The sequence below is a fragment of the Nothobranchius furzeri genome, chromosome 2 (assembly GCF_043380555.1).
Source record: "Nothobranchius furzeri strain GRZ-AD chromosome 2, NfurGRZ-RIMD1, whole genome shotgun sequence".
Taxonomy (NCBI): domain Eukaryota; kingdom Metazoa; phylum Chordata; class Actinopteri; order Cyprinodontiformes; family Nothobranchiidae; genus Nothobranchius; species Nothobranchius furzeri.
In genome coordinates this window covers 21960800-21981346 of record NC_091742.1, presented here as the reverse complement: position 1 = coordinate 21981346, position 20547 = coordinate 21960800, and the positions used below count along the sequence as shown (strand labels likewise).

General features: G+C 41.6%; 1 protein-coding gene across 1 annotated transcript in view; it reads right to left on the bottom strand.

Moving 5' to 3' along the window:
* Positions 1–20547, bottom strand: part of atad2b (ATPase family AAA domain containing 2B) — a 122874-nt gene that overhangs the window by 20085 nt on the left and 82242 nt on the right. The window contains exons 25-26 of the mRNA XM_015948168.3: positions 12909–13646; positions 6884–7014 (exon numbers count right to left, since the gene is read on the bottom strand). Coding sequence (XP_015803654.3) covers positions 6884–7014; positions 12909–13646 — 869 coding nt within the window. The remainder of the gene's footprint in view (positions 1–6883; positions 7015–12908; positions 13647–20547) is intronic.

Sequence of the window (20547 nt, the reverse complement as noted above, 5' to 3'; positions counted from 1 at the left end):
AGAAAAAGAGACAAGTTGTTCCAAGCATTGCAAGCTGGCTCCAAGATTCAACGTTAGACAATCCCTCCCTATGATTGGCTAGGAGGTAAATAGTAAACGCCTGCATTTATGTAGCACCTCTGGAGTCCTAGAACCCCAAGTGTGGCACACAGCCTTGGAGAAGAAGCTGACCCATGGTGACGCCAGCTTCCCTGTGGCATCTCGGATAGTAGCTGGACTGAGGTGGATGCACTTCATTCTTATTCTTTTGTATAACCACAAAGGTTATTTAACCCTTTGATACATGAATTATGAAATCTTCAACCATGATTTTTTTTTACATTTTTTCATTCATCTTTAGGTGTGAATGAAACAAATTTCAAGAAATATCTTCTGTAACATTTTATAATTTACAAATAATGTATTACATGTCCACCTCAGTGGACAGCGTGCATTCTGAACATGAAATATGTTGGCTTGACTTACTGAAATCCAAATGGAGGGGCTCAAATGCAATAAAGTCTTCAACAGCTGTGCTTAATAGCAAAACAAAATAAATAACTATTTTCAGTACCGGTCCACTGTAGTGGCCTTATGCATCAAAGGGTTAACAGTAGATGGGATGCAAACAATGATCAATTAAAAGCATAAAACACTGCTTTTCTTTAAATAGGAAAAAACAAGTGAGAGGCAGCAGATGAAAATATTAAAAGGAAACCAGCAAAAAGATTGAAGGCTAGACTCAGCTTTAAAACCTAAAATCTCTGCAGTTTAAAGTTTTAAGACCAAGTTCAACACAAGCATGAATCTCCACACTTGAAATCTAAAGCAGCGTTTGAGTGCCTCTCGCTTTTAAGGCTCATTGTTTTCAAGTCACACACTTGTTTTAATATTAATGAACATAAAAGCACGGAAAGTCCATAATTTATAGTAAAATTCTGAACCCTTCCAAAGGTTTAACTTCATATCTACAGTTTATTCAGATGCCTGAGTTTTATGAGGCTGCCTTCTATTCCTTAAACCATGCTGTGGGTCTTAAAGCACCCTCCCTTCCCTCTCTTATGTACACACATAGATCTTAAACACACACACAATACATTTAATAATCCTTGATGCAGGTTATTACTGTGTGTGAGAGCCTTCAATGCCGAGTTAAACACTTCACAAATAATGCAATCTGAGCTCAAGACTACTAAGGAAAATAAAAAAAAGATGTTCAACTGGTGGTTTCATACCAACAACATCCTTTGTTTTTAAAGGGACTCTAAGGAAGTTGGAAGTTTTTATGCTCGCGATCGCCACTCAAGCCTAACGCGTAACTGCAGCTTCAAAATTAAGCTCGTGCATGAGGTGCGCATGCTGTACGTGCACACTCCTTAACGAAAATAACAGCTGAGACTGTGTGTGTGTGTGTGTGTGTGTGTGCGTGCGTGTGCGTGTGCGCGTGCGCGTGTGTGTGTGTGTGTGTGTGTGTGTGTGTGTGTGTGTGTGTGTGGCCCGGAGGACAGACGGCAGGAGAACGCGCAGCTAATTAATTAAATAATTTGGTTCTGTACCTTTCTCTTCAGCACAGCCGACAAAGGTTTATGATGGGTCAGTCCTCCTGCATGCTCAGATCATTCCCTTCCCTTGCTTGAAAAAGTGTTCTAAAATGAAAGTTGAACCCACATCTTTTTTATCCGTGAATTCAACGCCGTTCGGCGAGTCTCAAATAAAAATTTGGGCGTCTTACTGTAAAAAAATATACCAGTAATGTAAAAAAGAAACTCTAAATGACAAATTATGTTCACGACTGGAATCGAACCCAGGTCATCTGCTTGACAGTCAAACATTTTACTAGGTGAGCTAAAGCACCAGTGGCACTGAATGTATCGACCCGAGCATCTCTCTTTTTCTGTGATTTTACAGAAAAACAGGCAATCACAGTAAAAATGCCAGGGCTCATTCTACAGGACCAGGGCATTGCAGGAGAATGTATGAAGAAGACATTTATTATTTCTATACATGTTTTGACTGTCAAACTTCCATAATGTCCCTTTAGGTGCAGCCAATGGCAGCTGGTAATGATGAATCCATTATTACATCACACAAGGCTTCTGCTGGAAGTTCTATTAACTCATATACAAGGCCATTACGAATGTGAATGTTGACATCTAATCCCCCTTTTAGTAACTTTGGAAATCCTGGCTAATGTGTTTCAATAAATCTGCTGTAGTCTCTAGTATGAGCAAATGCCTTGTGAATCCTTATCTTTGGGTAATTAAAGCTCTAATGCTCCTTTTTCAGCAAGTTTAAGTTTCTTAGAGAAATGGGGTGGGAGGTGTGTGTGTGTGTGGGGGGGGGGGGGGGGGTAGTATAACGGCAGGATTACAGGTGCTACTTGTTAATATTCATGATATGGAAATACCTTGCCTCTGATTGGCTAAAAGCAATGCCACTCTTTTGCCGCCTTCAATTACAAATCTCAGAATTGACCCGTGACATCACGTTACTTATGGGAAAGCCTCTCTCGCCATGATGGACTACAAAGAAACTGTTAATGCATGATGAAGCTCCTGTTAAGCTACTCCAAAACAAGCCCGCTTTTATTTTGTCAACTTCACAGTAAAATGGTAAAGGGTGGCCTTTTATTGTGGGCAGTATAAGGTACACCTGTGCACTACTCATGATGTCAGATCAGCATCTTGATGTGGCACACCTGTGAGGTGGGATGGATTATCTCAGCAAAGCATAAGTGCTCACTTTCTCACATTTAGACTGATTTGTGAAAAATGATTGAGAGAAATGGTAATATTGTGTATCTGAAATGAATTTTAGATCTTTAAGTCAATCTCATGAAAAATCGGAGCAGAAACAAAGGTGTTGCGTTGATATTTTTGTTGAGTGTAGTATGTCCGTGTCTCTTGCAGTATGCTGCATAGTTGGAACTAGGGCTGAGCCATATCATACCTTTCACGGTAATACCGGTACAATGGTGGGCAATGATAAGAAAATGAAATATCGCGATAGGATAGAATGGGTAAAACGCGCTTGCGCAGTGCCTTTGTTTTCATACGCTCATACGCACATGGCGGAAAAAGCATGGCGACGACGGAGGAGAAGGGCGAAAGCGGCTCGTTGAATGAAAAAGAATTTGTTTTTAAAAAAGGTGCTACTTCAGTGGTGTGGAACTGGTTCGGTTTCCGCCCGTCAGATACCCAACAAAGCACAATTTTTTGTAGAACATGCAAGCGGGCCGTCGTGGCGAAGGGAGGAAACACCACAAACTTATTTCATCATTTGAAGCAGAAGCACTTTTTGGAGTACAACAAAGCTGTTAAAGCACGCGAAGATGCGTCCCCTTCAACAAGTGCGGTGGTAAGACCAAAGAAGCTGGCTCAACAAACAATCGGCACAGCTATAAACAGCTGCACCCCGTATGACAAATGTAGCAAACGCTGGGAAGAACTAACTAACGCAGTAACGCATTGTTTAGCCAGGGATATGATGCCCATTCAGAGTGTGGAAAAGGAAGGTTTCACAAAGATGCTTAAAACGTTTGATTCACACTACAAGCTGCCCACCAAGAAATACTTCTCTAAAGTCGCTTTGCCTGCTTTATATGAAGAGGTTCGTACTGAGGTGGCAAATGCATTATCGTCTGTGGAGTTTTTTGCGTCCACCACGGACATGTGGTCAAGCCGAACATCAGACCCTACATGAGCCTCACAATACATTACGTGGACAAAGACTGGAAGCTAAAAAACAAGTGCCTTGAAACAAGTTTTTTCTCCGAGGACCATACCGGGGAAAATATAGCCAAAGGCCTAAAAGAGTTCCTCAGCTCGTGGAATCTTCAGGAGGAAAAACAGGTGTGTGTGACGACAGACAGCGGGGCCAACGTTGTGAAGGCTGTCGCACTCAACAACTGGACCAGACTTTCATGCTTCGGACATCGCCTGCACGTTGCCATAGGTAAATTGCTTAGAATGTCAGATTAAGCATTTCTTGCATTAGTTTAAATGATAGTAATGTTTATATTATTAATCTTTAGATGTCTTTAAAAATGAACAGGAAGGCTGGATGTGCGCATTTATGCTGTAAGACCTTTTAAGTTTGTGTGTGTGTGTGTGTGTGTGTGTGTTATACATAAAACTTAAATGTCACACATTCCACACTGCATTAATATTGGTGTTGAGCAATTCACCGTTTTCCTTTAAATTTGTCTTTTTTAGAAAGAAGTGTGAAGGACCAAAGGATTGATCGAGCAGTTGGAGTGGGAAAGAAGATTGTTGGTGCCTTTGGCCACAGCTGGAAGCGCCAGCGTGCTCTGCAGACTGCCCAAAAAGAACTGGGCCTACCAGAACACAAACTCATAACTGAATGTTGCACTCGTTGGGGCTCAAAGCAGAGAATGATCCAGCGACTGCTGGAAGAAGAAAAGGCTATAACACAGGTTTTAGCTGCTGATAAAACCACAAGGCACCTCATGTTGACATGGCAAGACATTCAGGTGCTTGACTCCGTCAGTGCTGCATTGAGTCCACTTCTAGAGTTTACAGATGCTTTTTCTGCTGAAGAGTATGTGACCATTTCATGTGTTAAGCCTGTTCTTCAGATGTTTAACAACGACCTGTTAAAAGTAAAAGAGAGTGACACACCACTGACCAAAGACATCAAAACAGCAATACTCGACTACATGAACAAAAGCTACAAAGACAGCATCACAGAGAGGCTTATTAACATGGCTTCTCTACTTGATCCACGTTTTCGCACAGAATATTTCAGCGAGAGTGAGAGCGAAGCCATCAAAGTTCAGGTCATGAGTGAACTAGAGCATCTTGTGTCACACCAGGGTAGCACAGCCACAGGTGTTTCAGAAACACTTCCCACATCTGCTGGAGACCAAACAAGTCAGGGAGCTGCTAAAAAGCCAAAAAAGAGTCTCGGGAGCTTTTTGAAGGGACCTGTTAGTGGCAAGACCGATGTAACTGCAGAAAGGTTGCTATCTGAACTGAGCAGTTATGTGAATAGTCCACCAGCAGACAGTGAGTGTGATCCTCTTTTGTGGTGGAAGGTTCACACGGTAAACTTTCCCAACATCAGCAGATTAGCTAGGAAGTACCTCTGCATTCCAGCAACTAGCTCTGCATCTGAAAGGTTGTTCAGTACAGGTGGAAACGTTGTAACTTGTCTACGATCCTCCCTTAAGCCCACATCTGTGAACATGTTGGTGTTTCTGACAAAAAATCTTAAAACTTGAAAAGGGCACTTTATCCATGTTTTTTTTAATGTATTTTTTTTTTTACTCAAGAGTTTGAGTTTTATGTTGCAAAGCAACACTTTAAGTTATGAGATATTACCAATGGTTTGGCTCAGGAGGATATTCAGCCCATTTGCACAAACATTTTAATGTACGTTTTGATGCACGTAAAAACTGCTGCTTAAGTGAAAATATATTGGTGGGTTCTTTGCACTAATAAAGTTGTTAATTTGTAAAGTACTTTGTCTCGCATCAGTCATATCGTCAGTTATATCGTTATCGCAAATTTTCATATATATATCGTGATAAATATTTTTGGCCATATTGCCCTGCCCTAGTTGGAACCCAAGTTTTTCTTCTTTTTTTATTCGTGGCTTTTAGTGGTCGAAGGTTACAATTCTAAACTACTGCCTATGTGTATATATACATGTACATTGTCATTATTTTTTCTTCAAATTATTCTCTTAAGTGTTGGCGCTGCTGTAACAAGTGAATTTCCCCACTGTGGTAACAATAAAGTCTATTCTATTTTAGTCTGCCAAAAAATGAGAAATCCTCAGTTGCCATTTTTGCCCTGTATTCAATACTCGAGTAATTCACTGTTGACGTCCACTATGGCAGACCTACAAGACCAGGTTACGTAGGTGCAAAGGGTTAATACTGAATAAATTATTTTCTTGGGTAAATAATGCAATGATGTGTTATCTCCAAAAAGGACAGAAGCCCAAACCAGAGATGCTGTAGAGTTGTTAATGCTAACAATTAGCTTCTACTAGCCCCGACAGGCTCTGCTCTCTCCATGGACGTAATTTTCACTTTAGAAATGGGGGGGACATGGGGGGGGGGGGGGGATCTTTACAGTATGCTCTAATGGGAAACAGGCTTCAACACAAACAGTTGTTTTCCGGTTGGTCCTAGAGCTCAACCAGTGTCAAATTAATATAGCGTAATATTGTTTTCGGATGGTAAAAAGTGCAGGGGTCAAAACTTGACTTTGGACAAAGTGGGGGGACATGACCCCCCTGCCCCCCCCCCCCCCCCCCCCAATTTCCTTCCATGGCTCTCTCCATGGCCACAATAGCAACACAGCCCTCTGTGTGGGGGGGTTAGATTAGTTTTGGATTAGTGAGATTTTGTGGTTGTGTGTTTAACGCTAAATTTGTCACCAAAAGACTCCAGCGGTATGAGAGCGGAAGAACATTTCTTAGTCTGGAAGACTTTTGAAAAGGCAGCACGTGTATAAAAGCTAGAACAAATCAGAAATGTCACTGTAGAAGATGTGCTTTAAAGTAAAAGCAACTTTGTCACATAAAAGAGAAAGGTTTAAAAATGTGTGCATTCCTGTCAGATTGATACCAGGCACAGCCGTGAATCTACACTTGAAATGTGACATAAAGCACCTTCACACTAAAAGCTGCATCAAATACCTGATACCATGTCTACAAACCACATTTATGCCATGGATTTTTCTTCTCTGGTGTCTAGCTAGAGTTTCCACCCTGTGGGAATTTTGGTTTTAGTGTTAAAAAGAATAAAACCATCTTTGCTTTACTTTTGCTTTGAAACTATTCGGAAATCTCAGTGTTTGCTAAATTCTCTGCACATTACTGTGATACGCTTTTACCCTGCTTGAAGCAACAATAATTTGAAAAAATTAATTACCAAAAGTCGCTCGTTGTCGATCACTACTGGAGGACGTGGGGGTGGGGGTTGTCTCTCCTTCTCTGTCCTTCCGGCAGGCTCATTTAATTGCTCCGACAAGCTCCACATGTGCGTCCTTTCTTTGGAACCATCTACGATGAGAAAAAGGGTTTATTAGATGGACGGAAATCGACTGCTGCCAGAAATTAAACTGGGTGCATGCTGCCAAAAACAACATAAAAACCACACCAGGCCAACTAAATTTAGGACCACATTTTGGAAAATTTCTGAACGACCGAAGAAACAAAACTGGACAATTTTAGAGAAGCGAAACACATGACCATGACTACAGGGTAAGTGCAGGAGAAGTCAATAAAAGATGATAGTCTTCTAGAAAGGACTAGTAGCTGGTGAATGAAACACTAAGTCATTTTTACCTTATTTTAAACCCATTACTTCAGTGTTCAAGCAGGCTTCATTACAAAAACGAATTGCAGAATGGAGGCATAAAAGCTTAAATGTCTTTGGTTTGTTTGTCCTCTGTTTTTTCTACATAGTGAATATTTATTAGTTTAAAATAAGTTTGGGTCAAACACTGGATCATTTGGGACCAAAAACAAATGTAATGCATTCATGAGAGATGGAGGAAAGTCCAATCACTATGACTGCTTTGAGATTTTTAAATTATTTTATGCAGCATGCATGTTGTGTCAAATAAGTTGTTTGTAACCACTACTGGGAGAAACTAGCTGCCCCTTAGGGATAGTAAATAATACACTCGATGTTGATGTAGGATGCATACGGGATGGTGTCTACTGCAGTACATTTAATACTAAAGCCCTGTGTTTCTGTTTAAATGTTATGTCCCTAAGCTGTGATGTACACTACTTTGGCCAGTGGCCAATTAAAGTCATGCTGGTACCATCTAGTAATGTCAAAACACTAAATTAAGGCTGCCTATTTGACACATCAGGGTTGGTTCTGTAAACGTCTTAAGCTAATATCAGGATGCTAACAGATATAATGGTGACAACGTTGTGAGAGACATCTAAGTGAAATTTTGAATGTTTTATATTATGGTTGATTTTGGATGCAAGACTTGATGCAAAACTCATGATCTCCTGCTTTCATTGAAGCAGTTTGCAACTGAGTGTGAAGCAGCTGGGATGAGAATCAGGTCCTCCATGGTCTTCAGTCAGGGAAGGGTGGAATGCCTTCTCCTGGTCAGGGATGAGGCTCTGCCTCAAGTGGAGGAGTTTAAGTATCTTGGAGACAAGTCAGAGAAAGATGGAATAAGAGATCTATGGGTGGATTGGTGCTGCGTCTGCAGTGATGCGGGTGTTGCACCAGTCTATCTTTGTAAAGGGAGAGCAGTCAGAAGACGAAGCTCTCGATTTTAATGGTTGATCTATGTTCCTACCCTCACCTATGGTCACAAGCTTTGAGTAATGGCCTAAGGAATAAGATTGTGAATACAAACGGCCCAAATGAGTGTTCTCTGCATGGTGGCTGGGCTCTTCCTTAGAAATAGGGTGAGAAACTTAGTCATCCAGGAGGGGCTTTGAGTAGATCTGCTGCTCCTCCACATCAAGAGGAGCTAGTTGAGGTGGCTCAAACATATGATTAGGATGCCTGCTGGACATCTCCCTGGTGAGGTTTTCCAGGCACGTCCGACCAGGAGAAGACGTAAAGGAAGACCCAAGACATGCTGGAGGGACTATGTCTCAGATGGCCAGGTGATGCCTTAGGATCCCCGGGAAGAGCTGGCCTGAGCGGCTGCGGAGAGGGACGTCTGGGCCTTTGTGCCTTGGCTTCTGCCCCCGTGACCCGACTCGGGTTAAGGGGAGGAAAACGGATAGATGGACTTGTGGACCAACTTTTTTGTTGGGGTACCTTTATTGGATCCTTGTGGACATAAAGACTATTTTTGTTTGAGAAGGATATATTCTGTCAATCATGAGTCTTCAAATAGTTCCTTGGACATTATTTTGAATTTCCAAGTGGCTTGACAAATGCATTTACAAGTTATGGCTTGTTGGAATGACAAGAATCCAAGCTTTCCAGTACGTAAGTACATAAAAAGACTTTTAAAAGAAGCTTATTTATCTGGAAGCATGTAATGTCTTAGCTGCGTTACCGGTGTTAGTGCGCAAAATGGATGTCATCTCGGAGAGGGTCATCGGACTGGAGAGGGTGCTCGCTGCAGAACTACAAAGGCGGAGCTGCACCATAAGGTGGAGCTGCACCAGAGTCAACCCCGCCCATTCACGCAAACTCAGCCTAGCCCACTGACTTCCGTTTTTGTTTTCAACTTTATCGCAAACTGACCTGACCCACATGAATTACGGCTGTTACTAGTTTACAGTCGTTAATGCTATGTTCTGTGCTCCAGTTAAACAAGATAAATATAACTTGCTACATGACAAAGTCTGAATATATCCCGAAATAAAAAGGTTTCTCGTAGCGAATATCTGCCCACAGCCGCTCTAACAAAAGTCCTGTACAACAGCATGTACCCTCTCCCTGTGGGTTCTGGTAGTCCAGTGGCAAGATCGTCTGACTTACGTTTTGCTTTCCCCTCAGCTGATGCTGGTTCGATTCTCGGTGGGGTCGGCAACAATCTATTCAGCCAGCTGAAACATTTAATTTGTTCATATTTTAGTTGTAATGTTCATTTTCAGCAAAATATTTATGTCTCTACAAGTTCTTTGAATTTGGTCGTTCCTAAACAGCATTTTAGTTGAAACTCTGCTCACAAATGGACTCACACTGGCTAAATAAACGAATGAATAAATAAAAAAAACACATTAGTCATTATATGTTAAACGGCATACCAGTAAATTGTTGTAAACATAGTACTGGCAAGTGTAGCTAGAAATGAGGAAAATAGATTATAGAATATTTCCACTGCTGGGAGGCGAACCTGCGCAAAACTGCATGTCAACCTGACACCATCACCACTACACCACCATTTCTGATAAAACCTAGAGGGCGTTTTATTTTATTATGTTATTTGGTGTGTCTTTGTAGATGGGATGTATGGTTTTTCTGGCGTTGTCTCAGTAGAAGTCATTTCAGAAATAATTTGTCAGAAAATTCACAGAATATCCAGATTTGAGAACCAAGACCAGACCCGCTTTGGGGGAGGAGACCAAATTGAAGCTGAGATGGGAAGAAAATGCATGAATGAGGCCAAAAATGGCTTTGGCGTGTTTCTTATGAGGAAATGACAATATAACATGATTAAAAGTTCCAAAAGTTAGATTTTTAATTATATGGAACCTTTACAAAAACTGTTCAATTCACTTCTCAACTCCCTCCCCAATCTTGCATTTTTTAGCTATAACACCCTCTTTGGTTCCAGAATGCTATAAAGTCTTGACAACTGGAAGGAATTGGACTGACTCCGATAGAATGGGCGGGGCTGATTCTGGAATGGGCGGGGCTGACTCTGGTGCAGCTCCACCTTCTGGTGCAGCTCCGCCTTTGTGGTTCTGCAGCGAGCACCACTTGTCGGACTGTGCGGAGAACTTACTGGAATGACCAGTTACAGACTGAAGCCAGAGGGGAAAATTATCTCTGCCTGACCCAAACACAGTCTTGTTATCCAAATCTGATGCCAAGGCAGCCTTGAGCTGCTAACAACAACCCCCACAAAGGAAGGAATGCAGACGGATGCTGTGGAAACCCGTTCTAACCCCCCGCCTTCAGATTGTGGACTTCTGCCTAGCGAGGTCATCAATCTGCAGGAAACTCAAATGTGCTCTGCGCTCCTCCAATCTCCCTCCCTCCTGTGGATACAGCTGGCTGAGCGCCACACAGGGCTGCTCCCGCTGGGGAACCAGGATCCCAGGCCCCCCATCGGAGTCACATGTTGTGAACTGTGATGTTCGTGCTTACATGTTTGAGGCGTTTTTTTTTTTTTTTTTTTTTTTTTTTGCATAGTAAAGCTACGCCCTGCCGGGAGTAACTCTGGTGTGCCTTTTTTTCCCTCCCCCAATTTAACCTCATGTAATTCCCTTTTCATCTTTTTAAGGTAGTGCGACTCATGTTGCGAAGGACCACAGTCACCAATTCTTGTCATGTGTCTTGCCCATGTATGTCTGATCTCTGAATTGTGTGTACTGAAACTCAATTTCATTTCTCTGTATGTCTTGCACATGTGGTAGAATCGACAATAAAACCTTTTGACTTGGCTTTTACTTTTCTCACCTGTGTGCTAATTTATTGGCAAAACAAAAATTATTGCTTTTAAAATATGATCAGTGAAGGGCTCAGCCTAACGTCGATGGTCCATAAAATTGACTAGTCGCCCAAACTTACTTTATGTACAAAATTTAGTAAAAGCCTACTCTGGGTAAATATCCACATGTTTTGATCCTTTATCAGACAAGGACTGAAATGTTTTATTTAATTGTGAAGCCCTGTTTGGTTTTATCATATGAAATGTGCTATAGAAATAAAGTTTACTTATTTACTTACTGGTAATAATCAAAATAGAGCTCATTTCTAACACAACAGCATTATAAACTATAGACATAAAAACTAGTTTGACTTACATTTATTTAGCTGTGCTAGAAATGAGAAATTTAATCAATGCTGTAGGCCCGATAACAGAGAGGTAATTAGTCGAACATGAATCTAGGTTAGCTTTTATTTTTACTGGAAAATGAGTCAGAACGGCAACGGTCTAACCTCGTCTGCAAATTAACAACAGAACTCCCAAGGCAATCGTTTTGATCATTCTTATACGTAATAACTTTAGTTAGATGGATCTCATGTTGTCCTGGCTTTTCCTATTATTGTGTGTCCTTTAGTTTTGTGTTATAATTTCCATAAAATAATGTATTAAAAACTGTTGTTTTTGTCTTTGTCTCTCACAAGCCGTCAGCGTGACGGCTCTACTGTTTACATGGTAAAGTTTTCCAGCGAATCAAGGACAGCATCACTGTCACTAAGCAACCAACTTTCCAGCTCGCGCACACTCACCCTCCGTTCAAACTCTGTAAAATAGCTGCTAAAATGGATTTTAGTAGAACATTCTCTGTGAAACAAGCAAGCTGATGAAAACTGGTCCGTAAGAAGCGGCTGAGACTCTGACAGCAACGCGGAAGATGATCAAATAAAATGGTCGGTTGAGCACAAAAATGCACATATTATCCAGATGTCACCTACCGTGGCTGGGCCGTGCCGACCCAGATGTGAAAGCCCCATATGAGTGGGTTACTTTTTACAGTCATTCTACTGTTGGTTGGTTAGAGAGTATCCTCACTTACAGTTTACACATAAATGATAGATATTTCATCTGTAGGCACTGACTAAATGGTAAATGGTAAATGGCCTGTTTTTGATATAGCGCCTTCTAGAGTCCTGAAACCCCCCAAGGCGCTTTACAACACAACCAGTCATTCACCCATTCACACACACATTCACACACTGATGGTGATGAGCTACAATGTAGCCACAGCTGCCCTGAGGCGTACTGACAGAGGCGAGGCTGCCGAGCACTGGCGCCACCGGTCCCTCCGACCACCACCAGCAGGCAACGTGGGTTAAGTGTCTTGCCCAAAGACACAACAACAGCGACAGACTGAGCGGGGCTCGAACCTGCAACCTTCCGATTACGGGGCGAGCACTTAACTCCTGTGCCACCGTTGACTAGGCAGATTAATGGGAACAGATTTAATTTCTTGACCAGAATTGTGTTCTGCTGCACTAAACCATAAAGACCACCTCCTACTGACAGGAAAACACTTGTCCGTGTTGTGTCTAACAGCGCTGACACCCTCCACCCCGTCCCCGCGTTAAGAGGGTACAGAGTAAATCTATTCTGAGTGTAAAGGAGAAGGAGTGGCAGCTTTAGGCTTTAATCCGTGTTAATAAGCAAAAGTCTGGGTTAAACTAGGAATCTGTTATCACAGTGAGGTGGTGGGGGACTCAATGACAGTGTGTGAAAATGAAAACCAGCATGTATAAATAAAGTTTAAATTGAAGAGAACGGAAAAGCTTTATAATGAACAAGTTGTGTGACAGAAAAGTTTTGTACCGTCTGTGTCTTGATCCTCCTCCACGGTTTTGGTAATGGGCCCACCATCCACAGGATGTTGCTCCTGAGTTGGTTTACTGACACTCTGCTCTTTGTGCTCTTTCTGTTCTTTATTACCACCCTCAGCGGGGCTCTGAGGAGTCCTTGTGTCTGCCTCACTGCTCCTCTTGAGACTATGTAAATCCAGGCTATCCATGGACTCAGTTCCATTCACGCTGCCCATTTGAGAAACTAGGAGACCCTCTGTGTGTTTAGGCGGGACCTGAGCATCTGAGGACTTGAACGTTTCAATCAAAGGCTGGAAGTCGGCCTGTTGGGCCCGACTGTCCCTGTCTGCATTCAGTACGGAATTGCCACCAAGGCAGCGCGGCTCTGAGTGTTTCTCCATATTCTCAGACTCTGCCTCTGTGGCTCTGGGCTCCACCTCCTCTTCAGGCTTTGTTCCCTTTTTTGTTTCACTGGCATCTGGGAGATCAGCACGAGCTGCCACAAGGGGCTCACTGGAGCTCTCCTCCTCTGTTGAGGTGATGTGGGGGTGATGACCATTGGGCTGGGGACCTGTGGTATCACAAGACGAGTCCTCGTCCTGCGTCAGACACGAGTCACTGGGACCTGCAGCTTCCACTTCTGCCTCTGGCTCCTCCTCTTCCTCCTCGGTCACCTTTTTGTAGATTTTCTTCTTAGGAATGATGCCACGTTGCCAAGATAATCGTCTGTAAATCTTCCGTTTGAAATGATCTATAGTTGCAGAAAAAACAAAGGAAATGAGTTAAAAACCAAATGAACAAAAAGACTTAATTCAGTCATACATTAGTTTTATCATTTGTGCATAAGATAAAACAAATCCTTCTAAAGATGACTCTAAAAGGTCTGAGAATTCATTGTGAGCTCTGTGGCTTTGATTGTTGTTGAAGCTGAGCATTTGGCTTCCCCAAGAAGTGATAAATATTGGGTAACAGGGACATCAGTCCTCCTACGAGGATGTTTAACACTAACAACAACAGATGTTTCTAGTTGGCTTTAAGTGGGAAGAGCAAACCAAAGCCTGCGCTCTGAAAGGGCAGTGGAGCAGTCACAGCAAGCAAGCAACAATGTTAAACGCAGTCAAGCTTCAAGGCATTTGACTTCATTTACTGTTTTTATAAAGGCACGCACTGAGATACGGACCAAAGCATCAGAGTCAGAGTGAAGGGCAGCTGCAGAAAACATGTGAGAGATAACATCACAACACTGGAAGTCAGTTTCTTAGAAAACAGACGAGTCATTCCCTAAAGATAAAAAATAATAATAAAAAAATGATGTCAAGTCCAATTCAGCATCTCTGATAACACACAAGTCTCTGGAAGATACATCAGCCGTCATTCATAATGCAACTACCAAAGATATTAGCTTGGGTGTTTTGTGTTTATGAGCGTGAATACACATGAGCTAATGGCCAGGACCAGTAGATGCCAGGAGGACTTGTTAAAATCCAGTTTTAGTCCCTCATGATGCCATCATGGGTCAGTAGACTTATCAAAACCTGTCATACACGCAACCATGCCTCCTTTTAAAGAAAATCTAACTAAATGTTTGACATGCTTCTACTTTATCACCTTATTGCATCACATTACCCCCTAAAGTAGGATGTTTGAAACTAAAGGCATGTTAAATCCTCTTTTCTTGTCCTCCGACACTCAGCTTGGTTTAGATTTTTCCTCTAAAATGTGATTATGAATACTACATGTAAATCAAAATAAAGCAGAAAAAGAAATGTTTACTCATCCACTAAATGAAGTTTAGAGAGAGAGAGCGAGAGAGGGCTTTTAACACTCTTTTTGAAAAATATCACTTGCAACCTTCAACACCAGACATACATTGTTCTGATATGCATTATTATAATATATTAACATTACATAAGTGGTTATTTAGGTCTTGATAATGTCGACAATATTATCATTTATTGTCAATAATTTGTTGGACAATACATCGTCCAGCAACATTTGTTATCGTCCCAGGTCTACACACAATAGTAAATGCACTACAAACATGGCAGCAATGATGGCAGATACCCCAGAAAAGAGCTACGCCCCTTGTTGTTCTGGCAGAGAACTGCTTCACAACACTGGCACACCAACAGATAAGTATGAAAAAATTGTCTTCATCAACACTCAGCACACCCCCTCAAGTCCCCTCCACCATCTCTCTTACCCATGGTGTCCCACAAGGTTCTGTGCTGGGGCCTCTGCTCTTCCTCCTCTATCTGCCTCCTCTTCAGCACACCCCCTCAAGTATAGGAATTCATGTTTCCCTTGGCTGTTTAAATTATGATGCACTTAAGTACTGCTTTAAAGTTCTTACTACATTCTCTAATATCCACAAGTGTTCAAGCATTGCATGTGTTAGACATGCCGTCTCACCGATGGGAAAAGAGGAACGGGACTCAAACACAAACTAAAAATTAGAGACACTTTTGAAACAAAGGAAATTGATGTGCTCTACCTGTAGAAATGTCAAACAGAGCCGGAAGTTCAAAGAGAAAGTGAAGGAGACAGACCCTCCCACTATCAGCCGTCATGCCTATAGCTAGTTTCAGGGCTTCTGAAGAGAGTCCTGAGACTGCTTGCAGAGATGGTTTTAAGGTGGGATACAGCTTTCATTTTTGCTTCTTCCTGATCATATCTGAAGGAAGTAGACGGCAGGAGGGTATGATGTACAGGAGGCAGACAGGTCTTCAGGGTTGACTGGCACATGGGATAGCTACTGAGCTATAATGTTATGGCAAGAGACAGAAAAAGGGAGCAGTAACAAAGAGGCAGAAACCAGGCCAGGCATCTTGGGTATTTCTAAGCAGTGGCATCACATCAAGTAACGTTTTCTTGTTTGTGTGAGCATGTCTTCCTCTCATCTAGCCAGAATGCTCAAACACATTTTTAAATTCAGAATCCTGATATTATTTAAAGCTGTCACCTTGTAGTGTCCATCAGTCAGTCATTCATTAGGTTTGTTCAACTTCATTTAGTCAAGTCAAGTCAACTTTATTTATAAAGCACTTTACAACAGCATAAAAGCATGACCAAAGTGCTTAACAAGCCAAAAAGAACAGAAGTTCCCTAAAAATTCTAAAAATAAGATAAAAAGTTCATCACAAAGTAAAAACATGATAAAAACAAACATATCAAACTGACATAAAAGCTACTAAAAACAGATGCATTCTCAAACTGAAGTAAAAGCAACTGAGAACAGAGGAGTCTTTAAAAGTGATTTAAAACCCGACAGTGACAAAACCATCCTAATCTGAATTGGGAGTGCATTCCACAACCTTGGAGCTGCTACTGAGAAAGCTCTATCACCCCTGAGCTTTCTCTTGGTTCTCGGCACCTCCAGGAGAAACTGGTCGGCCGACCTCAGTGACCGAGACGGGGAGTGAGCAACTAAAAGTTCACAAAGATACTGCGGAGCAAGGCCATGTACAGCTTTAAAAGCCAATAAAAGAACCTTGTACTGGACCCTAAAATCGACAGGCAGCCAGTGCAGCGAAGCTAAAATTGGGGTAATGTGCTACCTCTTTCTCGAACCCGTCAATAGGCGTGCTGCTGCATTTTGCACCATTTGAAGACAGGAGAGGTGAGACTGAGGAAGACCAAGGTACAGTGTGTTGCAATAGTCAAGGCGTGATGTAATAAACGCGTGAATCACTGTCTCAAAGTCATGACTTGAGAGCAGACGCTTAACCTTGGCGATCCTCCTTAACTGATAAAAACTGGCTTTGGTGACGGCACTGATTTGCTTTTCCAGAAGCAGATCACTGTCAAGCTGGACTCCCAGACTGGTCGCTACGGGTTTCAAAAATAGGGCTAGTGGACCAAGGTCAGCAGAACATGGCCCACTGGACACACTAGGACTAAAAAGCATGACCTCAGTCTTGTCATTATTAAAATGTAAAACATTTGCAGACATCCAGGTTTTAACCTTATCGATGCAGTTTAGAAGAGGATCTAAAGAATTGGGTAGGCCACGTTTAATGGGAATATAAACCTGGGTGTCGTCTGCATATAGATGAAAAGAACGTCCATGTTTCGTAAAAATAGAACCCAGAGGTAGCAAATACAGAGAGAACAACAACGGACCCAGCACCGATCCTTTCCTTTAAGATACTTCTTTTTGACTTCATATTTTTCTGTTCATTTATTTAGCACAATTGTTGTTTATTTAATTTATGAAAGCAAAGCAATTAGAGTTCAGCACATCTTTTCTAAAGAGAACATAACAAGAAATGGAGTTTCTGCCCCAACCCCACTGAGACATTATTTTCCATCTTTATTCCCCCACCATACAAACCAAAACAATTAATCAACAGTGCAGTAAAGAAAGGTCTTCCTGGGGTCAGCTATCACCGCTGAAGCTATGCAGCTTGCTCCTGAGGGAGGGAAAGGTGAGTCTGTATGGCAGCAAATGACTCGTCATAGTCAGCTCTTAAATAATGTATGAAAGCCCGTTAGTGCTTGAAGAGCCAACCACGGAATGAGGGATATGCAGATGGAGGTGGGAAGAAGTAACGGAGAGGAGAGCCAGAGCTCTTTGTTATAATTAAAAGTGCCTCACCCATACAAGATTTATGGAGTTGCACAAATTTTCTAGCTGCCACCACACATACTTGTCAGAAGGAACACACACACACACACACACACACACACACTAAAACAGCTTTAGCGGGTAAGAAGCATCAAGAAACCACTATCAAAACTGCCATCAAGCCGGTATTAAATAAATAAGTCAGACCAGTGACAGCCACGGACAATACTGCGGTGTACTTCAAGCACCACTGGAGGCTCAGAAAGCATTATTGTCAGTGCTACTCTGATTCATTCTCGCCGTGAACTCCAAACCTAGTGAATCTTTAATTTGCAATCTGGTACAAATTCTACATCCGGTCTGTGCTTGTCTTATGTTGAATAAAAAGACATGAGGGCTATTTAGGGAAGCTCTGCTTCTCCTATTCTTCCAGCAATAATATGTCTGCTACAAACACAAAAAAGCAATCATCTGTTTGGTGCACTTAGCCTTTCTTAAATTAACTTCATTTACAAACAGTAAGCCTATTTTATATATTTCCTCAAGCTTTTACCCCCTTTTATAATGCATATGGTTGAATAAACAAAATTACAGTAAAAGTTAAGTTCACGAGACAAAGTTTTAATACTTTCTTTGGGAAAGTATTACGGTGAGCATCATTAACTTTTCCTGATATTTGTTTCCAAAAACATTGTGAGCGATTGTCCGGCAGGATATAAAGCCTTGTAAATGCCTTGCATGCTGGGAATGCATTACAGGCATGGCTTTCACAGAAGGGATTATCATTTCAACTTTCATCGCTCATTCAACATTTTTCCAAGATAAGGATTAGCACACTTTGACACAAAAAATAAAACCACCTCCTGCTGCTTTTTCTGCTAAAAGCTCAAACTACATCGCATGCAAGAGTTCAATGCCAATATTTTATGAATAGTTCTCGGAAGACATCAGTCGGAAATAATAAGCACCTATTTTATTTATTGGGTAGATCCATTGTGACAGTTCAGACTTTTAGCTATCAAAAAGAGCAAATCATAATTTTCCCTGAAGGAAATGAGAAACTATGGCAACATTATGGGTTATTAAACAGTATTAAAACTAGGCATGTCACTACTATAGCCACTCAGCTCATTAGAGCACAAGTAGCTCTGAAATATTTCATGTTTAACAAAATAAGCTCCATTCTTAATGTATAAGCTCACTTCACAATTTGCAAGTGATATCACAGGATGCTTTTAAAAAAAATTACACACACACACACACACACACACACACACACACAAGTCTATTAAAATCTCACAGAAAATTACAGAAACGACTTTAAAATGCACCCACATGTATCTGGATCCTGACCAAACCTGACCCGAAGCTCGTTGTTTACTAAGCTATTTTCTGTTGAGTTTATATGCGCTTGTGCAGTCAGTGTGTTTTTATAGAAGTGCAAAGTGTTTCTTTCCAAGGAAATAAACAACAATGGTCTAGCCTCCAGTAAATGGTTGTTTGGTAACTGTTCTATGAACTTACATTTACAACACCAGGTCTGCAACTCTAAACACCAGCAGGAAGATAAATTGAACTTGTGAAAAGTGTGTTCAGTATCTTGAGTCTATTTACAGATATTTAATAATGTAATGTCCAGCAATGGTCAGTTTTTAGGTACTGTTTGACCATCCGACATCTGGTCAAAAAGGAGACACGAGACTGTATGTGTCCCCTCTAAATCAGCCTGCCTTCATCCCCCCAGCTGGAGCTCAGAGCCTGCAGCTCTGAACACAGATAGTGGTGTCGATAACAATGTTCCTTCCAAGGTCCCTCACAGAGCACCCTTTTATCTAAGACTCCTAGCTTCACAGAAGAAAGAAGATTTAAAATTAAATATGAACTTCTAAAACTTATAAGCTAGATAATCAGTAAATAAATGTTTGTTTATTGCAACTTATGATAATATAATGAAATGCTTTCATTAATCTGTACTCAATGATTGAAGTTTGAAATGAATGTTATGCTGTGATAGCATTGATTGATTGCATGTTTACTTGACAAGGTCATCACCATTTGAACTCACACAAGAACAAAGTAAGGTAAAGTTAAACCCATGACACATAAATAGCCTTTACCCCAGATCAGAGCCTCGGGTATCAAAGAAGGTGTGTTTCTGAGATTCTTGGTAATATTCCTCAAACTTGCCAACCTCTGGTTGGCTACACAATCATAACATACGAACATTAAAACCAGATTACTCTGGTCTTCCCTCAGTTCTAGAGAAAGCTTCAGACCGGCCACCTGAAGCAAAACACCTCTTTAACCACCAAAGCTTTTGACACGTCGTCAAAACCTACTTGCACCTCCGAAGCTGATACCACAAAACAGTTCCTGCAGAACAAGCTGATTTGTTCAACTTCTTAAGAGTTATTCCTGAGACGCAAACTATTTCCAACTGTCGTTACCTGGAGATGATTCTGGACTGGCCTGGTTGTACTGCAGTTAATCTACGGACTTCGGTACCTGGGGTCTCTGACCCCCCTGACATCTCAGATTCGAAAAGGACGTTTCCACTTGCTACCACATAAAAAAATGTCATACTTTGTTTGCTAATATGAATGTAATAATTACGTTGCTGTCCCACATGACCCAGTGACATGCATAACTAATAGCAAAGGAGCTGTGTTTTTAAGTTGGTGTCATGCGACTGATTGAAAACAATCACTGGAAGAATACTCCATAGGAATACCCCAAAGTTTAATTTTAGGCCTATTTTCGTTCAGCATTTTTGTAGCTAAATGTCCATCTGGGGTGGTGTGGTGGCACAGCTGGAAGCACTGTTGCCTCACAGCAAGAAGGTTGCAGGTACAAATCCTGGCTGTGAGTTTGTTTGTTCTCCCCGTGCAGGTGTGGGTTTTCTTCAGCTTCCTCCCACAAACCAAAACATGCATGTTAGGTTGAGTGGCAACCCCAAAATCGTCCCTAGTTGTGAATATTTATATCTATGTGTCTCTACGATCGACTTGTGACCTATCCAGAATGTCCCCCGTCTCTTGCCTGGTGACTGCTGGACACATGCTGTCCACTTGTCTTCTGAGGAGTG